Source organism: Coturnix japonica, chromosome 7 (genome assembly GCF_001577835.2).
Source record: "Coturnix japonica isolate 7356 chromosome 7, Coturnix japonica 2.1, whole genome shotgun sequence".
In the NCBI taxonomy this organism is placed as follows: Eukaryota; Metazoa; Chordata; class Aves; order Galliformes; family Phasianidae; genus Coturnix; species Coturnix japonica.
This window is the reverse complement of record NC_029522.1, coordinates 31097049-31121461: the sequence shown is the minus strand read 5'-3', so window position 1 is coordinate 31121461 and position 24413 is coordinate 31097049. Positions and strand designations below refer to the sequence as shown.

The following is a 24413-nucleotide window of genomic DNA, read 5'->3' as shown; positions in this document are numbered from 1 at the left end:
GTGTGTTTGAACAAGGATTTCCCTTTCCCCATGCTTAAGCAACACTTTCCTAGTTGTGGTTTGCTTTTGTGTCCATAGGGGAAGCTGCATGACCCTCAGCTAATGGGAATCATTCCGAGAATTGCACATGACATCTTTGATCACATCTATTCCATGGATGAGAACCTGGAGTTTCATATAAAGGTAAATTCAGGATGGCATGTTATGTAATGGGTCAGCTGAAAGAAGGCAGAGCTGGAGCTGGAGCTGGATTCTGGTTAGAGCACGTGGCTGCAGAGTGTTTCCTTTCTCCTGCCTGTGATTCAAACTGCTTTACTGAGGACATTTATGAGAAGATGGTGCTCTGGGTGTGTGCATTTCAATAATCCATCAGAATGCATCTGAACCAGTTAATGATATGCTGGGAGGAGTATGTCGTTCTGTACTGGGAGCACCTGAGCATGCACATGAACAGTCACTGCAACATGAAGTGCAGACAGAAGCAACCTCACAATAAACCATCTAAATATTTGAATAGACTGTAGAATGTAAAGTGTTGAGCTCTTAGGAATTAAGGGTCACCTTTGAATTTTCATAGAAATGGTTTTTGTAGCAGTGGCACTGATTTCTTTCCATCATCCATAAAACTCTCCTGTCTGTTGCTATTCTACATGATAACATTTTGATGCTAACAGATGGGGACCCCCTTGTACAAGACACCAGACGTATTAAATTCCTGTCCCAGCAGAATTGTATCACTCTATAAATCACGTTCTGCCAGCACTGAGCAGTTTTTGTGGCTTCCTATCCTAGCTGACATCTATGAATATTGTAACAGAAAAGCTGCCTAAGTAGCAGTGAATGAATGAGTGATTATACGAGGAGCTGTCATTTAGAGAAATGCGAGTTCTGTCATTTGGAGCAAGGTTATAACCGAACTGTCACACTCTTTTAATAACTAAGCCAGCTCAGAAAACTAATATCAATTTTTTTTCTCCCTAATTGAAACCCATTTAGAAATGGGAAGAGTACTTGATGTCTCCTGCGTGTGTGGGTCCTCAGCAGTGTGTGTTAATGGGATGATACAAAGCACGTGAGCTGAGTCTGGGTGAGCCAGAGTATTGAAATGTGTGGTCCAAAAGATGGCTTGAAATGTGACACAGATGAAGAAAATATCCCAAATTGAAACACTTCTGTATTTATTAGCAGTTCTCAAAAGTTAAAAATAAACAAGTCGATAAAATTCTATTTCATTTGAGATAAAAGGATGCTTTACTACATGGGTTGGGTTTACGGATACCTGCAATTGAGCCATCTACTATTGGATTTGCTAAATAATCCCTAGGTAAATCTTAGTTCTGGTGCAGTTAGGCACCATGCTTACAAGACGTTTCTGTTTGCCTCTGTTGGAGCTGAATGCCCTTGTATTCACATAGTCACTCATTCATTCGACTTCTCCCTAAACTTCTTTTCTGTTTTTTATTCCGGACACAGTTGTCTCTTTTTGTGACAGAGGAGCTCGTTTTCCATTTGCTATTTGAGACCTGATTCAGGAAGGAGCTTTTACAATATACTTCATTGTAAAGTTTAATTTAATGTATGTAAGTCAGGCTTATGTTACTGGTGTGCAAAACCATGGGCTTTGCTGTCTGCCTTTGTGCCTCTCATCAGACATGCCCTACAAGTGATGTAGTAGTACTGCAGTGGTGAAATGGTACTAAGTGGGTTACTTTACTTCTCTTCAATATTTTTAAGTCCAAAAGTGACAGAGGAAGCTGAGGTTTGTCTGAAGCTTTTTGACACACGTTCCTGGTGAGCCACTGATAAATAGAGAGAGGTTGTTGGCGTGGAAATCATTCAAAAGAGATAGATGTAATTCAAAGCATGTGGGAGGTGGGATTTGCTTGTAGTTTGGTGCTTTTCGTTTGGGCAGATAAATATGGGTGGAGGCATTTTTAAACTGCTAGAGTTTAAATCTGTAATGCTTATGATTCTTTAATTAGGTGTCCTACTTTGAAATATACTTGGATAAAATAAGGGACCTTTTGGATGGTAAGTTTCACATTTTATGTATAACTACATGGTGGTTGGTTTGGTTTGGGGCTTTTCTTCTCCCTTAAGTGTAGGTTCAGTTCTGTCTTTGAGTGATTTAAGTTGAAGTTGTGTGACTGTGACTGACAGACAGTTCTGTAGCTTAAATCATCAGTAGTAGTGCACTGCTTTGGCAGTGCTACCCAGCTTGGTTATCTACCAGTGGGTATGCAGCTGAATGGAAGGGGCTGTTTCTGAGTCTTGCAAACTTCCATTGGATTTACTGTAAAAAAGAATATAAATGGCTTATTTTGGGGCTGTTTTTGGTGTTGTTTTTTTTTTTTTAGTTATTATTATTTTGTCCTTAGATGGAATTTTATGGGAGATAACCATTTGTGTGTCTGTATGTTAATGAAAGTAACTTACGCTTTTTAGAATCAGCCTGAAGACAGAGAGATGTAAATCACAGTAGCACTCAGGAACATCTATTCAAGCTTTTTTGGAGTTTCCCTGAGACCTACTGATACTTTCTGAATTTTTTGCTGCTTTGAATATATTTACATTGTTCTGTCTTGGTCATACTAAGACAAGCAGTAAAGAAGAGGTCTTTTCTATAAAGGTAACAATAACAAAACAGTCACAAGATCTACAAAATATATGTACAGAAATAGCGCTAGTCAATAAGGAAATTACTACACTCTGCTTTGACAGATTTAATGTATTCAGAATATTTGCATTTTCGTGTTGTGTCTATATTTGACACAGTCTTATTTATGGAATGTTCCTTATGATCCTCCATCTTTCTTTCTAGTGTCAAAGACAAACCTTGCCGTACATGAAGATAAGAACAGAGTTCCATATGTGAAGGTACATGGCAAAGTTGAAGCTGAGCCTTTCATTTTTCTTAGATAACAGACATATACATTCATTTATGCTTGTATACCTCTGTGTTTACTGAGGTGATTCAACTGATGTTCTGTCTTGAATGCTCAAGCAGTATTAGATCCCGAATCCAAACAGTTTCTTGAAATATTAATGGGCTTGAATCATTTGTTTGCTTTGCTTTACTGACTTCAAACATTTACAGTGTGTTCCAGTGATGTTAAATTCTCAGTATTTCCCTGCCTGTTTCATGTTGAATATGAAAGAGAACATCTTGAAGAATTTTTTAATACTTTGTCGCTGAAGTCTTGCAGTATTTTAGAGCAGATTTGTTGGGCTGGGATTTCATGTAAACTGCTTTATGACCTTTATGCCCTCAATTAGATTCCATATATTTCTTGTGAACATATGTGAGCCTTAATAATGTACGTATAATAGTGTTCAGTTTATTCTGTCCCTGGAGAAGGCGAAAATAATAAAATAAAATAGTTCCCTTACAAATATTGCAGAGAAAGAGAGCTCTGTCTTGTATGGATTGAGAGAGAAAAACTAATTCGGACAAGTAATATAACCCAAATTAGCAATAGTTAGCAATATGCTGTGCCATTCTTTACGTGCTGAGTGTAGAAATGGTCTCCTGTACATACATTACAATTTGACTGAGTATTTAATTTTGTGGGAAATAAAACTCTCTTAACCTTTCCCATCAACAGCTGCTGCAAGTTGTACCATGGCAAATGTGGGTCACTGCCTTGCTGGTGGTCGGGTTGATGATTCTTTTCCTTATTTGATCATCTGTGCTATAGATTCTTGATGGCATTTGGAGTACTCGTGCTCTTCTAAACTCTTCTTGTGTTTCATTTTCAGGGTTGTACAGAAAGATTTGTATCTAGTCCTGAGGAGGTGTTGGATGTCATCGATGAAGGGAAAGCGAACCGCCATGTGGCTGTTACAAGTAAGTGTTCTGTGGGTGCTTTCTTGGCTGCTTGGTGCTTCCTAGTGGGATACACAAAGTATTTCGAGTTATTTATGCGAATGGTCACAGAATCATAGAATTGCTCAGGTTGGAAAAGACCTTAAAGACCATCAAGTCCAAGTGCCTGAATGAAGGTGGATGTTTGATTACATACACAATAAAAATCACTCAGAAGCTCTAATATAAATGGTGTGCTCTTTGCTGAAAGCATTCACTATAAAGTTAGGAAACCTTCTCACAGAAATGCACTGAGACCTGCCCAACTTCTTTTTATCGCTTCATAATTCTCTCTAATTTTGCTCAGCTTAGATTTCTTTCTCTATTTGTGATGTTGGACATGCATTCTTATTGCAGTTCTACATCAACACCATCAATATACCAACACATCTGAATAGTGTTATTGTATCATGTGAGGTTTTTGTGTGTGTGCTGTATACTCATTAAGAAGGAAGGAGAGAACCTTCCTTCCTTTCTATATCCCTGAGATGCCATCTTATTATGCTTTCAGTGTTAATCTTTTTCATACTATTTCTGGTTAAATTTCATTGGTTTGTGGAAAAAAATAAACTTTTCTTGAAGAAAATTAAGGAAGAGGGGGAAAAAAAGAAACCTTTTCCAAGACTGTCGTGTATTATGATTCTGGTTAATTTAGGTCTTGGTATGAGGAAGTAAGAGCTTGGTCCATGGCTGTGAGATGTTGCTGTCCAGGACTGAACTCTCCAATGAGTAGACTCTTATGTTTGAATTTGTTAGCCATCAGATAGCACTGAAATATGACTTCTTGTCACTTACACAACACTTTTAAAATGTGATTCCTCTGCAGATATGAATGAACACAGCTCTAGAAGTCACAGTATCTTCCTTATTAATATTAAACAAGAGAATGTGGAAACTGAGAAGAAACTTAGTGGAAAACTGTACCTGGTAGACTTGGCTGGAAGTGAGAAGGTAATCTTTCTTCATAAAATCATACTGGTGAGATTACTAAACTAACCATGTGCATATAAAAATCTCCCTTGGCTGAGGATAAGCTTGCTTTGTTGTTCTTCCAAGAGCTCCTTTAATTGTTGCACTGTCCCATCTGCACTGACTTGCCAGTAGCTGAGCCTGACTGTTGCCTGCTCTCTTGGTAGGTCAGCAAAACTGGAGCGGAGGGTGCTGTTCTTGATGAAGCTAAAAATATCAATAAGTCTTTGTCTGCTTTAGGCAACGTGATATCTGCCTTGGCAGAAGGAACTGTAAGTAATCCTGTTTTGTGCTGGTTTAGAATAACTTTGTTTATCTTTCTTTATCATGCATATAAGAAGTAAGCTATGGTTTCAGTTCAGAAAGAAGAAAGTATTGGCTTTTCAACCACAATCCAATAACGTTTTTAGTATTCTCCTAAAGCTAAGAAAGCAAATTGTTAGTGATTTCGCTTGAATGGTTATCCAGTGCAATTCATCATAGCACAATCAAAACCATTGCACTTGAGGACTGTATGCTTCAAAGTCCATTCATCCTGTCATCATTGACTCATATTCTCTCTCAATTATAATACTGCTATTTAAAAAATATTGTTCATGCATCTTATTTGTATTTTGATTAGAAAACTCATGTTCCATACCGAGACAGCAAAATGACCCGGATACTTCAGGATTCCCTTGGTGGAAACTGCAGAACCACCATTGTTATATGCTGTTCTCCTTCTATTTTCAATGAAGCAGAAACAAAGTCGACCCTGATGTTTGGACAGCGGTGAGTCTTACTTGGCATTAAGATAGATAACTCTCATTGGAGCTCTTCCATGTGTTCTGAGCCGGCTGTGGAGGTCATGATTTCTGAAGTGGTTAAAAAACCAGAACTGAATAACTTGAGCCTCTTTATTCTGCATGGTACCAGTAAAAGAAATGTTGGTGTTGGCCAACAGCTGCTCTGCTTTGGAAAGGATGAAGATTTCTTGTAGTTTTTTGAAGTTTTGTGGAGAAGTTAATGGTGTTGGGCAGTTTTCTGCTGGCTGTCTCACTGGAAAACGTTGGGTATTGCTCTGTTTGGTACTGCTGTTGTCACTTATAAGATGTATCTTCTCCTTGAATGGCATCTCAGTGATCATTGTGATTTTTTTGAACTGTTAATTTAGAAAACTGAAGAATGTGGATGCAGGGTAAATGCTGACAGTTTTGATGGGTTACTACGATGGCTTTACACGCTTAGAACATCAGTAATTATTTAGGAGCAAGCAAGGGTTAAAGAAACGTGGAAATGGTTGGAAGGAAGATTTCTCTTGTGTGTATATCATTGGCTGTAGTCATATGAAATTCAGTTGGAAAGGTTGCCAGAACAGGTCAGGCTCATTACATAGTTATTTTTATTGTAACTAAAGAGAACTCTGATATGTTGGAGTGTCATTTGCTTTATGTAGTGTGTATTTATTTATGTAATAGCAAAATGAAAACAATTCGAGCAACTTACGATTGCTTGAGAGATTATTTGTTGAGGAGTTTGTGCAATAATAGAATATATCTGGTCGGGAAATAGGTTGTGTCTTCCACTTGGCATAAGTTTGGCATTAAAATTAACACTGTTATGGAGCATTTTATATTGGAAATTAAAATCTTGTATAAAAGACAAATCTGGCAATCTTATATTAGTTCATCTCCCTGCTGTTAGTCTTTAAGGTGAGCTCTTCCTTACATTTTGTTGAAGGAAGATGAACTCTGCAGTTCATTCACATAAGAGCACATAAAATACAGGATGGGCCCTGAAGATGCAGTTGGTGTAGCCTCTCTTAAAGGACAGCTGTGGGGACTGAGGGGGATGCTGTAGGTTAAGGCTGGCAGACACTTTCTGCAGTGCTTTCCCCATCTGGCTCTTCCAGAAACAAATCATGTGCTAGAGGAGGAAGGTTTTCTCTTTCTAATCCATAGAAGTGCTCCTTGCTGAGGACTAGGATGTCATCTGAAAGAAGTGGAGAGAGGGCTGCATTCTTTGCGGGGCAGCTTGATTAGTGAGTCATGTGTTGGTCATTTTGTGGTTTGCTGCTTAGAAGCTCTAGAGTTGTGCTGAAGCAGAAGGTCCTGGGGAGCATTTAATTGGGAGGGAGGACACGCAAAGAGGAGGACTGCTGAGGTGGCAGACCTGCATAGGAGCACACCTACTGTATGTGCACAGTGTTGTTTGTCAGCACTTTGAACAGCACTATTGCTGTCTGTGGGGAATGGTTTCATTTCCAGGCCCTTTGGCTGCGGTATTCCATTTTTCTGATGTGGCAGGATTAAGGGCTGAGTAATGTTAAAGGAAAGGTGAGTGGCTCATGGTTGATTACCAGATCCTCCATTTTGCCAAGCAATAGAGAAATAGCACCATTAAAGTAAGTGCCAGGAGTAAAATCCATCTTCATAGACCCAGCTGCAAATTCATGGGCTCCTCTGTCAGCAATGAGTCAGTTTCTTCTTTTTTCTTCTTTTTTTTGGTGTTTTTATGTTGTTTTTAATTGTAGTTGTATGTGCTTCATCTATCAGCAGTGCAGTGCAGTCAGTGTATTTTATAGTGTGGCATTTTTTCCCCAGTGCGCTTCAGTGAGTAGAAATGTGAGCCATGCTTTTAGCAGAATATGAGACAATATGTTAAAGCCAAGCATTAGGTGTCTGCATCGTTCAGAAGAACAAGGTTATTTTAAATTCTTCTAAGGTAATTAAACTTCTGCATGTCACATAGTGCAAGTCACACTTTTTGGTGACCCTGCTTGTGACGGGGGGCTGAAACTAGGTGATCATTATGGTCCTTTTCAACCCAGGCCATTCTATTGTTCTGTGATTCTATGATAAGTCACCAGGGCACAGTTTGGGATATGATAAGCAGGGATGGGAGCATTTCCCTGCTGACAAAAGAAAGCTTCAGGATTTAAAGTGATTGGCCATATTTTTTTCACTCAGAGGGTGGTGACGCACTGTTCACAGGTTGCCCAAGGAGGCTGTGGATGCCCCATCCCTGCAGGCATTCAAGGCCAGGCTGGATGTGGCTCTGGGCAGCCTGGGCTGCTGGTTGGTGACCCTGCACACAGCAGGGGGTTGGAGCTGGATGAGCACTGTGGTGTTGTTCAGCCTGGGCCAGTCTAGGATTCTATGATATTTAGAAGGTGATTCAGAATCAAGAAGTGAAGCCATGGAGAAAACGATAAAAGATCACGTCTGGGACTCAGTAGTTTCACAATAGTGAAATGGTGAACCCAGAACTGCTTCTCTTAGAATAAATCTGCAGAGAAAGATCCGTGCCTGAGTGGAGGCAGAAAAATTCTATTGAGGCTTCGATGGAAAGACTGTGAGAGTGGTGAGGTGCTGGCACAGCTGCCCAGAGAGGCTGTGGATGCCCCGTCCATCCCTGGAGGTGTTCAAGGCCAGGTTGGATGGGGCCCTGGGCAGCCTGGGCTGGTATTCAGTGGGGAGGTTGGTGGCCCTGCCTGTGGTGGGGGGTTGGAGCTTCGTGATCCTTGAAGCCCCTTCCAACCCAACCATTCTGTGATTCTAGGTAATAACACTGCTGAGGTTTTGAGAGAAAATGGAACTGTGACACTGCATTGCAGGAAATGAACTGCAAATGTTTCATAGTTTCCCTTGACGTAATATAAAAATTTCCAAATCCCAGCCTTGCATTGAGATAGAAGTTACAGAGCAGCTGACACCTGTTTTTGTTATGCAGAGCAAAGACCATTAAGAACACAGTCTGTGTCAATGTTGAGCTCACTGCAGAACAGTGGAAGAAAAAGTATGAGAAAGAAAAAGAGAAAAACAAGAGTCTAAAGAATGTTATCCAGCATCTGGAGCTGGAACTGAACAGGTGGAGAAATGGTATGTATGGGAAAATAGGAATGGGGGCATTTCTGCAGATTTAAGTTATGTGTGTTAAACTCCAAAGTGCGCAGCCTGCTTAGCACCTTTGGCCACACCGCTGCCTGTTGCTGGCCACAGACTTGCCAGCATTAAGTGAGAACAAATATGTGATTTAATGATTAGCCACAAATGGCTTTGCACTTGTCAAGTCTGCTTTTGAATAACATGGATAAAATCTCTACTGTCTGTACTTAAAAGATAATCCCTGCCCCTTATGGCTGCAAAGCAGTGCTACTTTCTTTCACCTGCTGTGCTGTTTCCTTGCCTTTCACATCAGGTAGTTACCTAATGGCTGCTTTCTGCTTCTTCCTCTGGGGGGTTGGGCCACTTCAGGGATAAGGGATGTCTCCCTTATCCACATGGTAAAATTGCTATGGAGACAGTGAGTCTGTTGTGCGTGTTGAAGAGCACTGGGAATTGTTGGCACTTATATGTTCTGCATTTCATTCAGTGTTTGCTGAATGTGATAATAATTTCAATGATTTCCTTCCCATCCTGGGAAGGATCTTTAAGAAGAACCTGTGTACATACATCCTATATGCTGTTTAAACACAAAATGCTGCCTCTGTTGTTTTGTCTAAATATACAGAGCGCCTCTTCCCCTACATCTTTTCTCATTGGTGTTACCAAGCCATACATTAAATGCATTCCAATTATTATTGATTTCTTGTCTGACCTTCTGGAATAGCATCATTTGGAAGGATACTGTGCCAAAGGAGGCTCTTTCCAAATGAAACTATAGCAAAAGCAGTATCTTGAGTATAAAATAAAAGACCAATGCATAAATACTCCATTGACATAGCTTGTTCTGTACATTCAGAAAATAAAAATAACATTACAGCAGAAGGTGGCTGTGCCCTGTTCTCTCTGAAGGAGGACTTCTGTGCTCAATTAGGTTTGTGCCTTACAGTTAGAAGGATGTTGTCCTCCCGGTATCAAATTTATGCTCCCCTCCTCCTTTCACTTGTGGTCTGAAATACAAAGCTGTTGTGTTCAGCAAAAGGAAAATCTCAAGGTCCTGCTTTGGAGGCACCTGACTGATGCTCTGCAGTCCAACCACGTTGCTGCCCCACATACCAGCTCCTCTGCTCTGGATGAGCCCACCTTTCTTGCTTAGTATTGCTGAAATGCTATGGGGAAAAAATCATCGTATATTTTGCTCTACATTATCACCAAGTCATTAGCAACAGGGCAGAAAGTATTTCTGCAGCAGTACTTTTATAGAGTGCACCGTGCTTGATTCCGAGTTTCTTCTTTCTGGCTTTAAACTTGCCAAAGCAGTCTTCTCTGCTTGTTGCTCTTTGTTTTTCCTCCCCTATTTCGGTTTGCTTTCTGGTCAGAAGCATCTTGCCTTTTGGTTCTTAATACATTAGTCCTGTTTGCGTGCTTCTACCAGTGCCCAAAATGGGCAGGAAAAATGGCCCATAAAGCTTTATGGACTGAAATGTCATAGCTTTTCATAGAAATGGAAGAAATCTCTGCTGAAGGGTTTGAATGCAGCCTTCCCACACCTTGAACAGCATTCAGCAGCTAAGTCTCTCACCAGATTAATGAATATAGATTCAATTTCTGGCATGAGCAGCTTGCCTGTCCCTCTTCACTGAACTGCAGCAGCCTTGTAATTATAATGATCTTACGTTATCGAAGGGAATGCTCCTCGGAGAAAATAATTTGGAAAAAAAATGTGTAGGGAGAACATTCTATCTGGTATGCATAGGCAACATCTGAAAATTGGTCTGTGCTGTTTCATTTTAGACGTGACAAGGCAGAACGTGAAGATTGTTTTAAATGCAGCTGTCTTGCTTGGTGTCCTGGTGCTTGAGCAGTTCTTTGTGGGGGAGGGAAAGCTAATAAGGCAGTTGGAAATCTGGAGAGGAAGGGACACTCGATTGCCTTTGGCTTTAGGCTGAAAGTCTAATTTTTTCCTCCTTATTTCCCCTTCTGCTAATCCACAGAGCTAATCCCATGTATAAAGGGCCCAAGTGAAAGGGAAGTCAGGAGTTCAGTGCTTTCAGTGGCAGCCATTCAAGCTGCTGCAGTGTTTGGTTTGCTTGTTTTTCTAACCCTGTAGGTTGCATGGCCACCACTCTGCACCTAATTTTGCCCATTACCTTTACTTATGGCAGCCACCCACTGGCAGGCCTATGCCCAGGTCACCCTTCTGTTTGTCCCTCAGCCAGGACTGTCCTGGGATGCCTGTGTTTTCGGCCCCCCCTCCCTGCACCCTGGGTTGTAATGACCATGACTTGTGTACCTGCAGGAGAAGCTGTGCCTGAAGATGAACAGATCAGTGCCAAAGACCAGAAGAACCTGGAGCCGTGTGATAACACACCGATCATTGACAACATCACACCCGTGGTTGCCAGCATCTCAACAGAGGAGAAGCAGAAGTACGATGAGGAGATTGCCAGTCTCTACAGGCAGCTGGATGATAAGGTGTGAACATTACGTTTGACTCCGTTCTCTGTGTGTAAATGGAAGCCAAAGCCAAGATGGGTGGGTTTTATTTTTGGTGCTAATTTTGTGTCCCAAGTGTGTAGTTTGAGCTGCTCTTCCTCCTCCTGGCAGATTACATGCTCAGCAAACCAACACTGTTTCAGTCATGGGAGAAAGAAAATTAAAATATATATATAAAAATAAAGGGAATCTGTACCTTCATGTTTACTATATATTAGAATTTTGAAGAAAAAGAAAAACAGAAGCATCCCTTGGGCCTTTTTTGTTCATCTCCTTCTAGCTGTGAGCACTCTCTGGAGTGCAGGTGGCTTTTTTTGATTTGCACAGCTTGAAGCACATTATTGGCACTTAAAGCTATCAGCAATACATTTACTGAGCACTTGCCATTAATGGCTTTGGCTTGTGTGAAGATAAGAAGGGGAGAAAACAGCATCCTAAAAACACCGACCTTGATGAATGAGAGCCGCCTAAGAGGCAACCTAGCAAATGTTTTCAGGGCAGCTTTAGTGTTGAATCAAAACTCATTTTAATTTTCAAGTGTTAATTAGCAGAAAAATAAATAATAATTAAAATAAAAGCCCACTGTTTCTTTTTTTGAGTAGCAAGGGGAAATTCTGAGCTTTAGTTCTGCTGCGGTGTAGCCTGAGGTGTCAGCACAGCCTGTTTGCAAATGGCAAGGCAAGATGTTGCTGGCATTCAAATAACAGTTAAAATCTTTAAGAAATTACAGATTTTCTGGGCTGGAGAATTCCTGCCTTCTTGGAGGTTGGTCAGCAAATGTAGCAAGGCCTGAATTATTGTTGAAGGAAGCAAGAGCAGGACTGCGTTTTACTCTAGAACATATGGGAAGCATAAGCTGGTGAATTACTGCAGGAAGCACTGTAGGAAATGAGAACATATCTGATCCCCAGAACAAAACCAAAACGTCCCTTTTATAATTTCTTATTACAGTGTAGGACATTCTTCTGCCAGGAGCTATTTTAGTATTAGCAAGTGGTTCAATATATTCGGCTTGTTAGCCATACTTACTATCAGAAATCAATCCATTAGCAGGGTTGTTGGTGAAAGACAAAATGCCAATTGGCGCCATGAGGGTAAGAGTCAGTTGTTTGCCTTGGGTGAGTTCCTTCAGAAGGAGTATCACTAAGATGCACTTGGGGAGTTGCTGTGTTTGGTGTGCCCACATCCTGCAGCATCCATCACAAATTCGCATCTGAATTGAGGGTCAGCTCTGAGCTGTGAGGTCACCATCTTTACAAGGAAGTTGAAACGCTGGTCAAAGTGGGTGCCTGATTTGCATTACCTGAGAGTATCTTTTTTGTTTTAAACCTGGTCAAGTTTTGCTGTGGCATTATTCTTAGTACAAAGGGGGAAATAAGAGCAATCAAATGAGACCTGTGAAAAGAAACTAAAAATCTCCAACTCTATTTCATTGCAGGACGACGAAATCAATCAGCAGAGCCAGTTGGCTGAAAAGCTGAAACAACAGATGTTGGATCAAGAGGAGGTAAGGAGGAAAACAACAAAACCAACCAAAAGCAAAATAGCTTTTGCTTATGCGACCCTTGTGTAGTGATTCTGTCCCAGATGTTGGCTACATGTGCTTACTGTGACTGGCAAAAATTCAGCAGGTAGGAGAAGCCTTTGTTAAAGCAAGGTTTAAACTTCAGAATTTCCTACTATCCTCTCAAGAGCTTTTTAAGCCTTGATTACACCTTGTAAAGCCTGCCATCCTAGTGGGAAGTGTCACTGGAGATACCGAGAGAGGAGTGTGGCCAATATATTTCACTTCAGAAATGTTTTCTCAGTATTCCCGTATCCTTTCAGGGCAGTAAGCAGTGAACAGATTCCCTAGTTTGACAGGATACAAATTGCTGCTGATAATAAATTACTGATGTTCATTATTCTGGCATGAGCAATTAGAGCAAGCATCAAAGAGAAATCTCTGAGGCTGAAAAATCTACTGGCACAGGCATGGATTTGCTCTAAAATCTTGGATTCCTTGCTGCAGACATTATTTTGTTCATTGTTTTTATCTGTAAAGGAATGTTAATGCTTTTTGAGATGAAGAAAATGATCACAACTTACATTCAAAGTCATTTCCTTGTCTGTCATTTGTTTATGGAGATTTGAAGACATAAAGTGGTACTGATGCCAAATTACAGAGTTCTCCAAATGTGCTGTGATATTCAGCCAGAAATGATTTTATGCTGTTTATCAAATTGGGTGAAACTGGAGGAGGAAGATTCAGACCAAGAATATTAACCCTGTTGTGGGAGTTCACTTGTATTCCAAAATACTGATCAATTTTGGTTCTCTGGAAAAATACCTGTTCCATACTGTAAGCTGGCTCATTCATCAGCCCATTCTGTGTTCCATACTCAGTGTTACTTATGAGTATGCACACACATTTTCAGTGGCCCAATCCTTTCCTTTACCACTTCACCCCCATCTTTTCACATGTTCCTGTCCGGCTTCGCTGTCCTACTGAAATCTCAGCAGGTGGTGTTGTGCCCCTTGTTTGCAAGGTTAAACTGGCTCTCTGATTAGCTTGTTTGTCTCATACCTTTGAAAGCTAATAAGGCAGTCATTTTTGTTTTCTCCTTCACAGGAATTGAATAACGATTTTCAAGGTCCTGTCTTCCATGTGTAAGGTTCACTTGTGCTGCAGGAGTGTGATGTACCTGTTCTCTTACATCTCATGGTTGGCTCCTTGAGATATGCTCTGCAGAGCAGCTGCCTCGCTCTGCTTCTCCCTAATGAACTGAAGTACTTTTTTATGCTTGATTAAGCTAGCAGGTCAATTATAAATACAAGGCCTGCCCTGCTGGCACTGTGCTGAAATTGGTGTCTGTTGATACCTTCTTGCCACTGGCTCGTGCATTTGGCTGCCAGTGCCTCTGCTTTGGGGCTGGGACTGCAAACTGTTGGTTTCAAGTCAGGTTCTGTTCTCACAAGGACGTGTTGATAACACATCTCCAAAGTAAGGAGCGGAGAGTCTGTGATGTGAGAAATGAAGCTCAGAAATAGATGTGCCGCACTCAGGATGGGGTGCCCCTCACCCCAGAGCAGCCTCAGCATTAGGCAGGATTCCTTCATTAGGGCTAATAGCTGCAGTGTTATGAGGACCCTTTCTAAATCTTGGCATATTTTGCCATGCTGTGTCACCAGGAAATCTCCTGGGGAGATGTTGATGCTCTAGGTGATATATAACACTTCCCTTTGCTTGAAGTCGCAGCAATATTCGCGTGGAAATTTTCTTAAGTAAATGTAAATAATAGTTCCATCTGTGTTTAGTGGAAAGATTATTTTAAGCTATTTTGTTGTTTAAATATTTACGTGCCATCTGGCTTTGGCAATTCACTGGGTTTTTTCATAACTTGAGTGCACTTCTGAGGCTGCAGATTTACCACGAGATAAATTTCTCTTACATCTGAATCCTCTCTTCGCCACTTTGGGCCTATGCCAGAGTCTGAAGCCAGCTTGTTGGTTTCCTATTTTCCATTAGCACTCTGAGCCAAAAAGAGCCATTCTCCTTTTGGGTGGTCAGTTTGAGAGAGATGTTACAGCTCTTCTCCTGCAACTGAATCTCTTACGAGTGTGGAAGGAGTGCATTTAAATTTAATACAAGCTGGAAACAACCACTGTTGTTTCTGAAGTCTGCATTTTCTTTGGTTTATACTCTGCTTCAGCAAATATGAGCAAGTAATCTGTCATCAGCATCACGCTTCAAAAGTTTGCTAAAAATAACCATCCAAAGTTTGCTTATCAAAATATCCCTCTAATGCCATAAGATCCCCGAGGCCGCCTCAGAGAGCCCTTTTTGTGCTTCCTTTCAGAGCTGTGATTCTGTGTTTATGTATTTTACTTTGTTGGGTGTTTTTTTGTCCCTGCTGCAGGATTGGATTGAGGGCAGAAAACTTATTTTGGAGCTCTTGTACAGCTTAAAATAAGCTTCTCTGTCTCAGTCTTGTGTTGTAATAGGATTTGATCGAGATTTTTCTTTTCATTGAAGTTGGAGCTTCCTTCGTGTACAGTTATGTGGAAGCTGATGACGTTGCTGTTAGAGGAGCAGAATTTCTTCCCTTGCATTCACATGTTGCCTGCTCATGTTTTGCCTTTCTCTTTGTCTGTTTTTGCCCTTTTTTTAATCTTTTAAATGACTTCTCATGTGATTTATGCTCCTGTCCTATCTGCTTTGCAGCTTCTGGCCTCCACTAGGAGAGATTATGAGAAGATTCAGGAGGAACTCACCCGTCTTCAGATTGAGAATGAAGCTGCAAAAGACGAAGTGAAAGAGGTCCTTCAGGCCTTGGAAGAACTAGCTGTCAATTATGACCAGAAATCCCAAGAAGTGGAGGACAAAACAAGAGCCAACGAGCAGCTGGCTGATGAACTGGCACAGAAGAGTGTAAGAGCAGGCAGCTTATAGTGCTGCTTCCCTCCTCCCTCCTGACTCTGCATCTCTCCTAAAGATTTCCACTGAATTTCCCTGATAATTACTAGCCTGTGTCATTTTGGGGAGCTTTCAAATGCTGCTGCATATGTTTAATAATGGTATAAAGATTGGAGCAACAGCGTTGAAAGATCTGTACTTGCTGGTGCTACCTCCTATCATCTGTATTAATTCTAGGATATGATACTTTGAAAGCTGCTACATGAAAGCTGATTGCAGATTGTGGCTCTGTTGCAAGCTCTGCATTTTGCACACCATGTCAGCTCCTGAGCTGAATGTGAGAACTGGCCATTCCATGTTTTAATCATTTGAAAGTGATATTGTACCGAGAGAGATGTGAAAACCTGCTATGTTAAAATTACATCAGTTTGTGTTTCTCTGGACTGTGTGCTGTGGAACAGAGATCTCATACAGAGTAAGGGAATCTCAGCAACACCAAAAATGCTTTCTTCAGATGATGCATTGATTGTAAGGCAAAAAAAATCTGATCTGAGAAAAATCCAAATTAGCTTAACTTGGTTGGTCCATCCCTCACACGCACCCAAAAGGATGTTGTTAACATGTCTGATTTCATGCATATCTTGCATGAAAGACTTTGTTACACACTTTAATAAAACAGATTACTATGAAATCCATTTGAAAAAATTGAATTTTATATCCTTCTATACCTGTTTCTCCGTGATTAACCTTCTTTGACATGTATTATGCAAATAAGATTCTTACGGGATTTACTACGTTTAATAGATCTAAAGTAGCCTTGTTAGCAAGTGAGTTGTGAAAGTGGATTATGGCGAGGTGAAACTGTGTGTTGCTGGAGTTGGTGTCAGTGCATGGAGCCAGCAGACACGTCCCAGGAAAATAAAAGGCAGTACTGTGTAACCTAGATATCACAGAAGAACTGGTGCCCTAAAGTGGCACTATTGAAGTGCACTGAAGCAGGGAGAAATTTATAGAAGCACAGTTAACTCCCAGCTTCATCTTTGCTGCTTTATTCAAGCAAAGAGATTTGGGACGGTGTGTTTGGTGGATTTATCATGTACGGAGAAGAAATTTGGCTTTATTCTGTTCTGTGATGTTTCTGTATGGATAGAGAGAATCTGAGCAAAGAAGGGTAACTTTTGCTTTCGATCTTTCCAGACGGTTCTGTCAGCGACCCAGAGGGAGCTGGGCCAGTTGCAGGAGCTCAGTAACCATCAGAAGAAGAGAGCTACAGAAATCTTAAACTTGCTGCTTAAAGACCTGGGAGAGATCGGGGGGATCATTGGCACTAACGATGTTAAAACAGTAAGTTGGCTGTCTTTATTGCTTCCCCCCAACCTGTACCTCCTGCCATATGAAAATAAGGAGCGTGTGTGTGTGTGACACAGCGGCTCTTCTCCCAGGACACAGGTGTTTAAATCCTGGTTAGAGCACAGTGTAAAACACTGATGAAGAGATCTCTGTGTGGGTCAGAGATGGTCAGTGTCTATGTGCATAATTACCACACCTGACTCCCAGCTCGGTGTTTGGGGCCAAACTCATGCAGCCCATCTGTGTGCTGATGCATCTGTTAAACTCTGCTGTCTGAGGCCTGGGCTGGGGTTCTCTATCCAAACAATGCACACACAGACCTACTCCATAGTTAGCTGGCAGGAGCAAGTATTCCCGGAATCTAAATAATCATCATTGGAGAGATTTGGCTTCTGGGTAACTTCCTTTTTTGTTTGAAATTTATCCTGAAACTGCTTGTAGGTGAACACGAGCAGCTCTTAAATCCATACTTGTGTAGTGACAGCTGTCCAGGACACCTGAGTGAAGGAAGTGATCTTCTTGCTCTTCATTTCGTACCTTGAACAGTGGCTGACTTCATCAAAGAGCCCACACTTTTGTGTATGCTTCCGAACACAAGGTGCTTTAAAAGCATTGATTTCAGCGTTAGTAAATTTGTGCTATGTACCACCTAAATTCTACATTACAGTAGGACAGGATTAACTTTTGCATATTGGCAGGTATCCTTCCTGGAGGATTCTTTTCCTCTGAAGTTGGAAGGTAAGAATGAGGGGTGTAGGTTGTGAAGCAGTAGAATCCTTGGTGTCTGAACATGTCTGGAGATGGTGCACATTTTGGCCAGCTTTGCTTTCAGATTTGTCTTCTGTCAGGCTCTTGGCTTTACAGATCTGATAGAGAAGGTAGATGCTCTCACTGATATGCTTACAATATTGTAGACGAACAAAATTGTAAACTTCAGAGATTATTTACATGGTCGTTGCTAAATGCTGCTTGCTGTATTGTGTTCATGCAGATCCTGGACCACAGGAACATATTTTGCTAGATGTTACAGCAACCTCTGGTGGCCGTTTTAATAAGAACCGTAAGAGGAAATCTCTGCAAATGGAGGCCGTTTGATACACATTTTTATAGCAACTAAGATGTCAGCATTTTCCAGGGCAGCTGTCTGTAAATAAGGCAAGATTGAAAAGGTTTTAGATGAATAATTTGAGATCTGTTGGCAATTAGCAGCTTCTCAAAGTATGTCTAATTTCAGACCAGACTGACAGTTTTGGAGGCGGCAACATTTTTAGGCTATTCAAAGAGGACAGAACACGTTGTCTTCCCTTTGCTGCTAGAAAAAAGGCAAAACCAGATGAAATTACTGCCCATACACTCAAGAAGAATCTTTACAGCTCATCAGTGTGTTATGTGAATTAAGAAGCTGAAGGAAAATCGTGAAGAGAAAGACATCAAAATCCAAGGCACTCTATTCACCAGGGAAGGAAGTGATGTATAAATAGGATGATATTAATGGTCAGAGATGAGGGGGGTTAATTTGCTCTTGCCAGGAAGGAGTTTCAGACCAACGCCTGTCTTGTAGCCTTTTAATGGGGAAGCACAGCCATTCAAGAGCACGCTTCTTTAAGAAGCACTTGAAAATGTTCTCCGAGTTTCAGTTGCTTGAACGAAAGAAAATCTTCTGGTGATGTGAGCAGGTTTTTGCCATTCTGGTGGCGTTGATTACTTCAGATGCTGAAGCATTCCATGACAAGTCTTAATTTCTTACTTTTGAGGCTTATCAATGAAAATTCAGACAAACAGGGTGCTGGAGCACGTTTAAAGGTAACATGGCACTCTGTGGGTGCTCCTTGGCTGTGACTGTGCTCTCACAAAGGTTATCTAGCTCCAGACAACTGTTTCTCAGCAGGAAAACTGGCTACACATTGATTTCCACGAGGACCACACCTTTTAGATTGCAATCTTCTGTGTGTTTAGTTAGCAGATGTGAACGGGGTGATCGAAGAGGAGTTCACCATGGCACGGCTTTACATCAGCAAGATGAAATCTGAGGTGAAATCTCTGGTGAACCGCAGCAAGCAGCTGGAGAGTGCCCAGATAGACTCCAACAGGAAGATGAATGCCAGTGAGAGGGAGCTTGCAGCTTGCCAGCTCCTCATTTCACAGGTATGTTTGCTCCTTCCTTCTTCCTTTGAAGCAAGGTTTGGTGATTTTCTCAGCCTCCTTCCTCATGAGATGTGTGTGTTAGGAGTGAGAAATGAGAATTCAGGGAGAAGAGAGGTGTTTCTCTTGTCTGTTCTGTTGTCTGTTCCTCTCGATTTGCATTCCTTCCCCTCACCATTTTACAGCACATTCTGTGGTAAGATTCTGTCCTCCTGTTGTAGATTTCAAAATGTTTTCAATGGCATAACAGTGAAAATGCTCCCAGAGCGATTTCCTCAGCATGTATTTGCATCTTGTACCTCCACTTAGAAAGCAATCTGACAAAGGAAGCACTGATTGTATGGGTCTCTAACAAAGCATTTGGAGAGCCCCAACATCTGGACCATCGGTATGCTAACAGATAGCTGGGCAGCAATATGCATGTAATAATATATTATAGAAAACATTACCGTGTAAGATAGAAATCCAGATGGTAGCAGGGCTTTTCAGTGGGTGGTATGTTACAGGCAGTGATGCATGCTGCAGCATTATGCAGGGAGGGGGCTAACTGCTTCACCATGCTTCTTTGATTACTGCACACATGAAGTGATGGAGACAGTTTGGAGTTTACTCTGTTTCTCTTGCTAGCAGTTACTCAGAGAAAACCTGGAGCAAGGATAGCCTCTTGTCACAGGATGCCTTTATTCAGGTCTGCAGTAATAGCTGTAGCTGTAAGCATGCTTCTTAGTGTTCAAGGGAGGCTTGAATCTTGAGAGTATTGGCTGTGCAAAAATGTTAAGTAAAATTACACTTTTCATGCTGTCTTAAAGTGGATACAGCCACTAGAAGTCATCCTGCCAATCTGTGTTGCTCCTTTTCCTTGGGAGCTTGCATGAGTAAAGCAGGTTTGCCTCGAAAGCAGCTATATGTATGCTTTTGCTGGCTCAGAGAGGATTGGCAGCACAGTGCTGGGAATGAGTATCAGCAGTGGGCCACTGGGACACTCCTTCAGCTGTGGTGTTGGCTTATGCTGACCCAGTGAAGGAGTGCGTTAAGTGGAAGCCAGCCTGTCTGTCTGTGTGAGGTTGGTGTTCTTCTTCTTAGACCTCCCTCCTAGGAGGCTTAATATTTGAGTGACTTATCCAGGGCTGTGAAAAGATGCAGTGAAAGAAGTGAGACTGCAAGGCTACATCCTTTCTTTTTTCCCTTCCCTATATTTGTATTGCATTTTAACATGGTGATGAAACCAAGCAGAGATACTCTCAAGCAGGTGATCACCTTGCCTTGCCATTTTGGAAGCCTTGCCACTAAGCAGGTGTTGAGGCCCATCTGTTTTTAAGCTCAGGAAGAAGCTCGGTGTTATGCTCAAAGTGTTGTTAGTGGGCACATACACCTTATATATGGAGTGAAAAAGTATTGTTGGCTTAATTTAAATCTTAACAGCACATTTATTAGTCTAGACCTAATTACTGCAGAGAGAAAAGAAATAATTTGACGCAGAGAGACTCAGTGACAGCAGTGATGCTGTTAAAATTGTCACACACATTTCTTTAGCTTCTACCCTTTTTCTTTATGTTAGACCCAACCTTCTGCTGTTCCTAAGTTTGGTGGTTTCATGCTGACATTGCTGGTGTGGATGTGACAGTGAGCACTGTCAGCATCTGGAGCACTTTGCTGAGAGAGATATGTTTCTGTTGCTGATTCTTCTTCCTTCCTTCCAGGATTCAGCTGGAGTAATTTTGTGTGTTTGCTAGCATTCTTTTACACCTTGCTATTCTTTGACTGATCTGCAGCTCCACGTTACAACTGAACTCACTGTGTGGGGCCTTTTTCATTGTTAGGTGTCTCAGTATGCTTCTTATGATTGTCATGGAACCACAGTGGTACCATGTAAAAAGAAAAGATCTATGGCTACGTAATTGCCAGGTTAATCTGATCCTTGAGGTGGTGGATGACTTGTGTGGATGACACCACACACTCCTGTGTGTGCTCACATCTCTTTCCTGTTCCCTCTGCCTTTAAAGCATGAAGCAAAGATCAAGTCCCTGACAGACTACATGCAAAACATGGAGCAGAAGAGAAGGCAGCTGGAAGAGTCCCAGGATTCTCTCAATGAAGAGCTTGCCAAGTTACGTGCTCAAGGTACCATGTTGGTTCCTGTGGTCATCATTTCTTCCAAGAACTGTATCTTAGAAAATGCAGGTTTCAATGCAGTATTGTACATACAGCTCGCCTGGCACTGCTGCAGCATTTGATTTTTCAATCCTGCTCTACTTTTGTCATACTTGTATCCCCGTTGTCACAGAAATACAACTAAACAGATGGGATCTGAGCTCATTTACCTAGCCCTGAGCTCTGCAGGGCGCAGTGACAGGAGACCTGGTGTCACAGGGTCAAGCTCTGATGTTGAGGTGTTGCCTTGGTTGGTCCTACAGCACTGTTTGTCTGCGTGTATTTTGCAGTAAGGTCTTGTGTTGCATCTCTACATTGACACTCGAGGTAACCCTCATGTTGCTTTTTTTTTCCATTCTAATCAGTGTGGAAAATTTCTATCAAAAGGAGTTTTTCTTGTTTTGCCAAGCTTCTGCTTTATGTATAATGACATTGTAGCCTTAGAATTACTCTGGGTTTCTGTACAGGGTCTGTTCTGTGACTCTGGGAGCCGCAGATGGTGACAGGATTTTTAAACATCTGCGAGATTTTTTATTCACACATCTCGTCTTCCCACCCCACTCACAAGAAATGATCTGTCTCTGGAGGCCACCATTACCCAGCAGAAGGAAGAGAGGGAGGATCCCTACAGGCAGAGTCATAGGAGATGAGGGGAGGTTGGGAGGGTGCCTTCAGTAAGTGCAGCAGGGTTTGGACAGTGGTTACACGTAGGGTACTGCAAAACCATGGCTGTGTCTGCCCCTTCAGAACAGTCTCACCCTGATCTTGCTGCCTGCCTTGCAAGCAACGGTTGTTCTTTTTGTATGGCTTGACATAGAGATGTCGTATGATTGGTTGGTTAACTCTCAACTGTCTCCAACTTCAAACAGAAAAAATGCACGAAGTCAGTTTCAAAGATAAGGAGAAGGAGCACCTGACCCGGCTTCAGGATGCAGAGGAAATGAAGGTAATATCGTGTGCTACAATTTTAAAGTCGATTTCTTGGTGAGATCATTCATTAGCTGATAATTAGAGTGTAATTTTGTCTTCCTGTACGTGTCGTGCGCTTTTAAAAGAACTTTTCTGCCTCTGTCAGAATTGCTGGCTTCTGTTAGAAAACCTGATCTGTTAGAATTGAGTGACCTTTGAAATTAGAGAACTTGCTGGTATTGAGGCTGGTGGCCAGATGAAGGAAAAAGTAAGTTATAACCTGAGTATCTGAGGTGTCTTCTGAGACCAGTTTGTTTGCTGAACCAACTTCAGAGAGCACAGAGGTTTGGTGCACTGTGTTTGCTTATTGGAGCTGCTTTGGTTCCTCAAATCACTTGAACAGAGAACTGAAAAATAAGAGCCAGCATCCATGGCTGCGAATGGTTTTGTTGGCTATGGCTGAAAAAGGATTCAGCCATATGTCACTCTGATATTCAGTTTTTTTCTTACAGCTGGGAATGTATCTAACCATACAATTTAAATGTCAGGGCTGTGGCTAAACAATCTAGAAAGATGGGTTAATTTACATTATGCATAAAAAGCAACCTTAGGCGTGTTACTTGATTTCTGTTTCATGATTTGTATTTTGTGCTCTGCAGAAGGCACTGGAGCAGCAGATGGAGAGTCACAGGGAAGCCCATCAGAAGCAGCTGTCCAGGCTGAGAGATGAAATTGAAGAGAAGCAGAAAACAATCGATGAAATCAGAGAGTATGTTTACTCCCTGTCACTCCTTGTGCTCCTGTACTGCTCTGTGACGCTACAGGACTGTTTTTTTGATTGGTTTTATTAGTTTTAATTGCTATCTCTGTACTTCAGAGTCTTAGGAAAAGTAGCGCAACAGCTATGTCACAGACTCCAGTGTATCTCATTTTCACGTTCATGGTATTTCTTTGTGACACAGGAATATAACTGTCAGATACCCCCCTGCTTGGAAAGGTGTTAAGGTTTCTTTTTACTGTTGTGCTCTTATTTCTGAAGCGTTCATAAAATCTGAGCAACCGTGATGTAGCACTCCTGTCCATATTTATAGTGTGGGTGAATAATAGTAGCGAAATGAGAAAGCAGAACAGAAAGAATGCAAGAACAGCACGTCACAGAATCACCAGGGTAGGAAAAGACCTACAAGATCATCCAGTCCAACTATCACCAATAGTTCTCACCAGACCGTGTCCCTCAACACAACGTCCAAATGTTCCTTGAGCAAGGACCTTTAAGATAAGACAAACAAGGCAGGAGAGTATAGGGTTGGCTGCTTAATATTCCAGTATTTGAAAATAAAAACTATTGGTTTTCAGATTCGTTAGCCTTAATTTCTTCCAGAATTTTACAGTAGAATTTCTTAGTTTTGTTTGTGGAAACTGAACTGCGTATTTATGGCCTTCAGGACTGAGCTGTTCAGACCTTTTGTTGTTTTTTCTTTCCATTCCAGTATGAATCAGAAGCTGCAACTGGAACAAGAGAAGCTGAGTGCTGATTACGATAAATTAAAAATTGAGGACCAGGAGAGAGAAATGAAACTGGAAAAGCTCATGTAAGTCAACCATTTTCTCACCTGGTGTCCTTGAATCTGGTGCCTTTTAATGCATGCACAGGAAATATCCTGGTGGGAAGCATTTGTGTTGAAACATTTGTGCTGAAAATAGGATTTCAGTAGCAAAGGCAGCGTGCAGTAGAAATGAATGATTACTAATTACTCCTTCTTTAAAAGTTTTAAGCTTTTTAATGGTAGATTTGATGCTTGCTGAAATGGTGCCATAGAGCTCCAATTCTATGAAATATTACGGCAAATCTCAAATCCCCCATTTCTTAACCCACAGGAAAAAGAGAATATTTTTAAAACGTTTTTTGATTTCATGTTTAATGTTGTGATCTTTTTAGACTGCTTAATGAAAAAAGGGAACAAGCAAGAGAAGATCTTAAAGGGCTGGAGGAAACAGTGGTAAGTCGTGTTTACAAGTTATTGAGGGTTATTTTTCCCCTATGTTTTCATCACTAATGTGTAACCAAATCACCTGCGCTGGTGCTCATGAAAATGACTAATTTATATCAGATAAGCTTTAAGTTCTTTACTCTGAGAGTGTTGAGGTGCTGGCACAGCTGCCCAGAGAGGCTGTGGATGCCCCGTCCATCCCTGGAGGTGTTTAAGCCCAGGTTGGATGGGGCCCTGGGCAGCCTGGGCTGGTATCAATGTGGAGGTTGGTGGCCCTGCAT

The 24413-nt window shown here is 41.5% G+C and overlaps 1 protein-coding gene across 1 annotated transcript in view; it reads left to right on the top strand.

Moving 5' to 3' along the window:
• The window catches only part of KIF5C (kinesin family member 5C), a 69075-nt gene that overhangs the window by 21820 nt on the left and 22842 nt on the right, over positions 1-24413 (top strand). The window contains exons 4-21 of the mRNA XM_015869249.2: positions 79-183; positions 1983-2031; positions 2822-2877; positions 3760-3847; positions 4692-4816; positions 5002-5106; positions 5457-5605; positions 8546-8694; positions 10997-11172; positions 12632-12700; positions 15398-15604; positions 16787-16933; positions 18896-19084; positions 21085-21202; positions 22102-22178; positions 22801-22910; positions 23632-23733; positions 24081-24141. Of these exons, the coding sequence (XP_015724735.2) occupies positions 79-183; positions 1983-2031; positions 2822-2877; positions 3760-3847; positions 4692-4816; positions 5002-5106; positions 5457-5605; positions 8546-8694; positions 10997-11172; positions 12632-12700; positions 15398-15604; positions 16787-16933; positions 18896-19084; positions 21085-21202; positions 22102-22178; positions 22801-22910; positions 23632-23733; positions 24081-24141 (2082 nt within the window). The remainder of the gene's footprint in view (positions 1-78; positions 184-1982; positions 2032-2821; positions 2878-3759; positions 3848-4691; positions 4817-5001; positions 5107-5456; positions 5606-8545; positions 8695-10996; positions 11173-12631; positions 12701-15397; positions 15605-16786; positions 16934-18895; positions 19085-21084; positions 21203-22101; positions 22179-22800; positions 22911-23631; positions 23734-24080; positions 24142-24413) is intronic.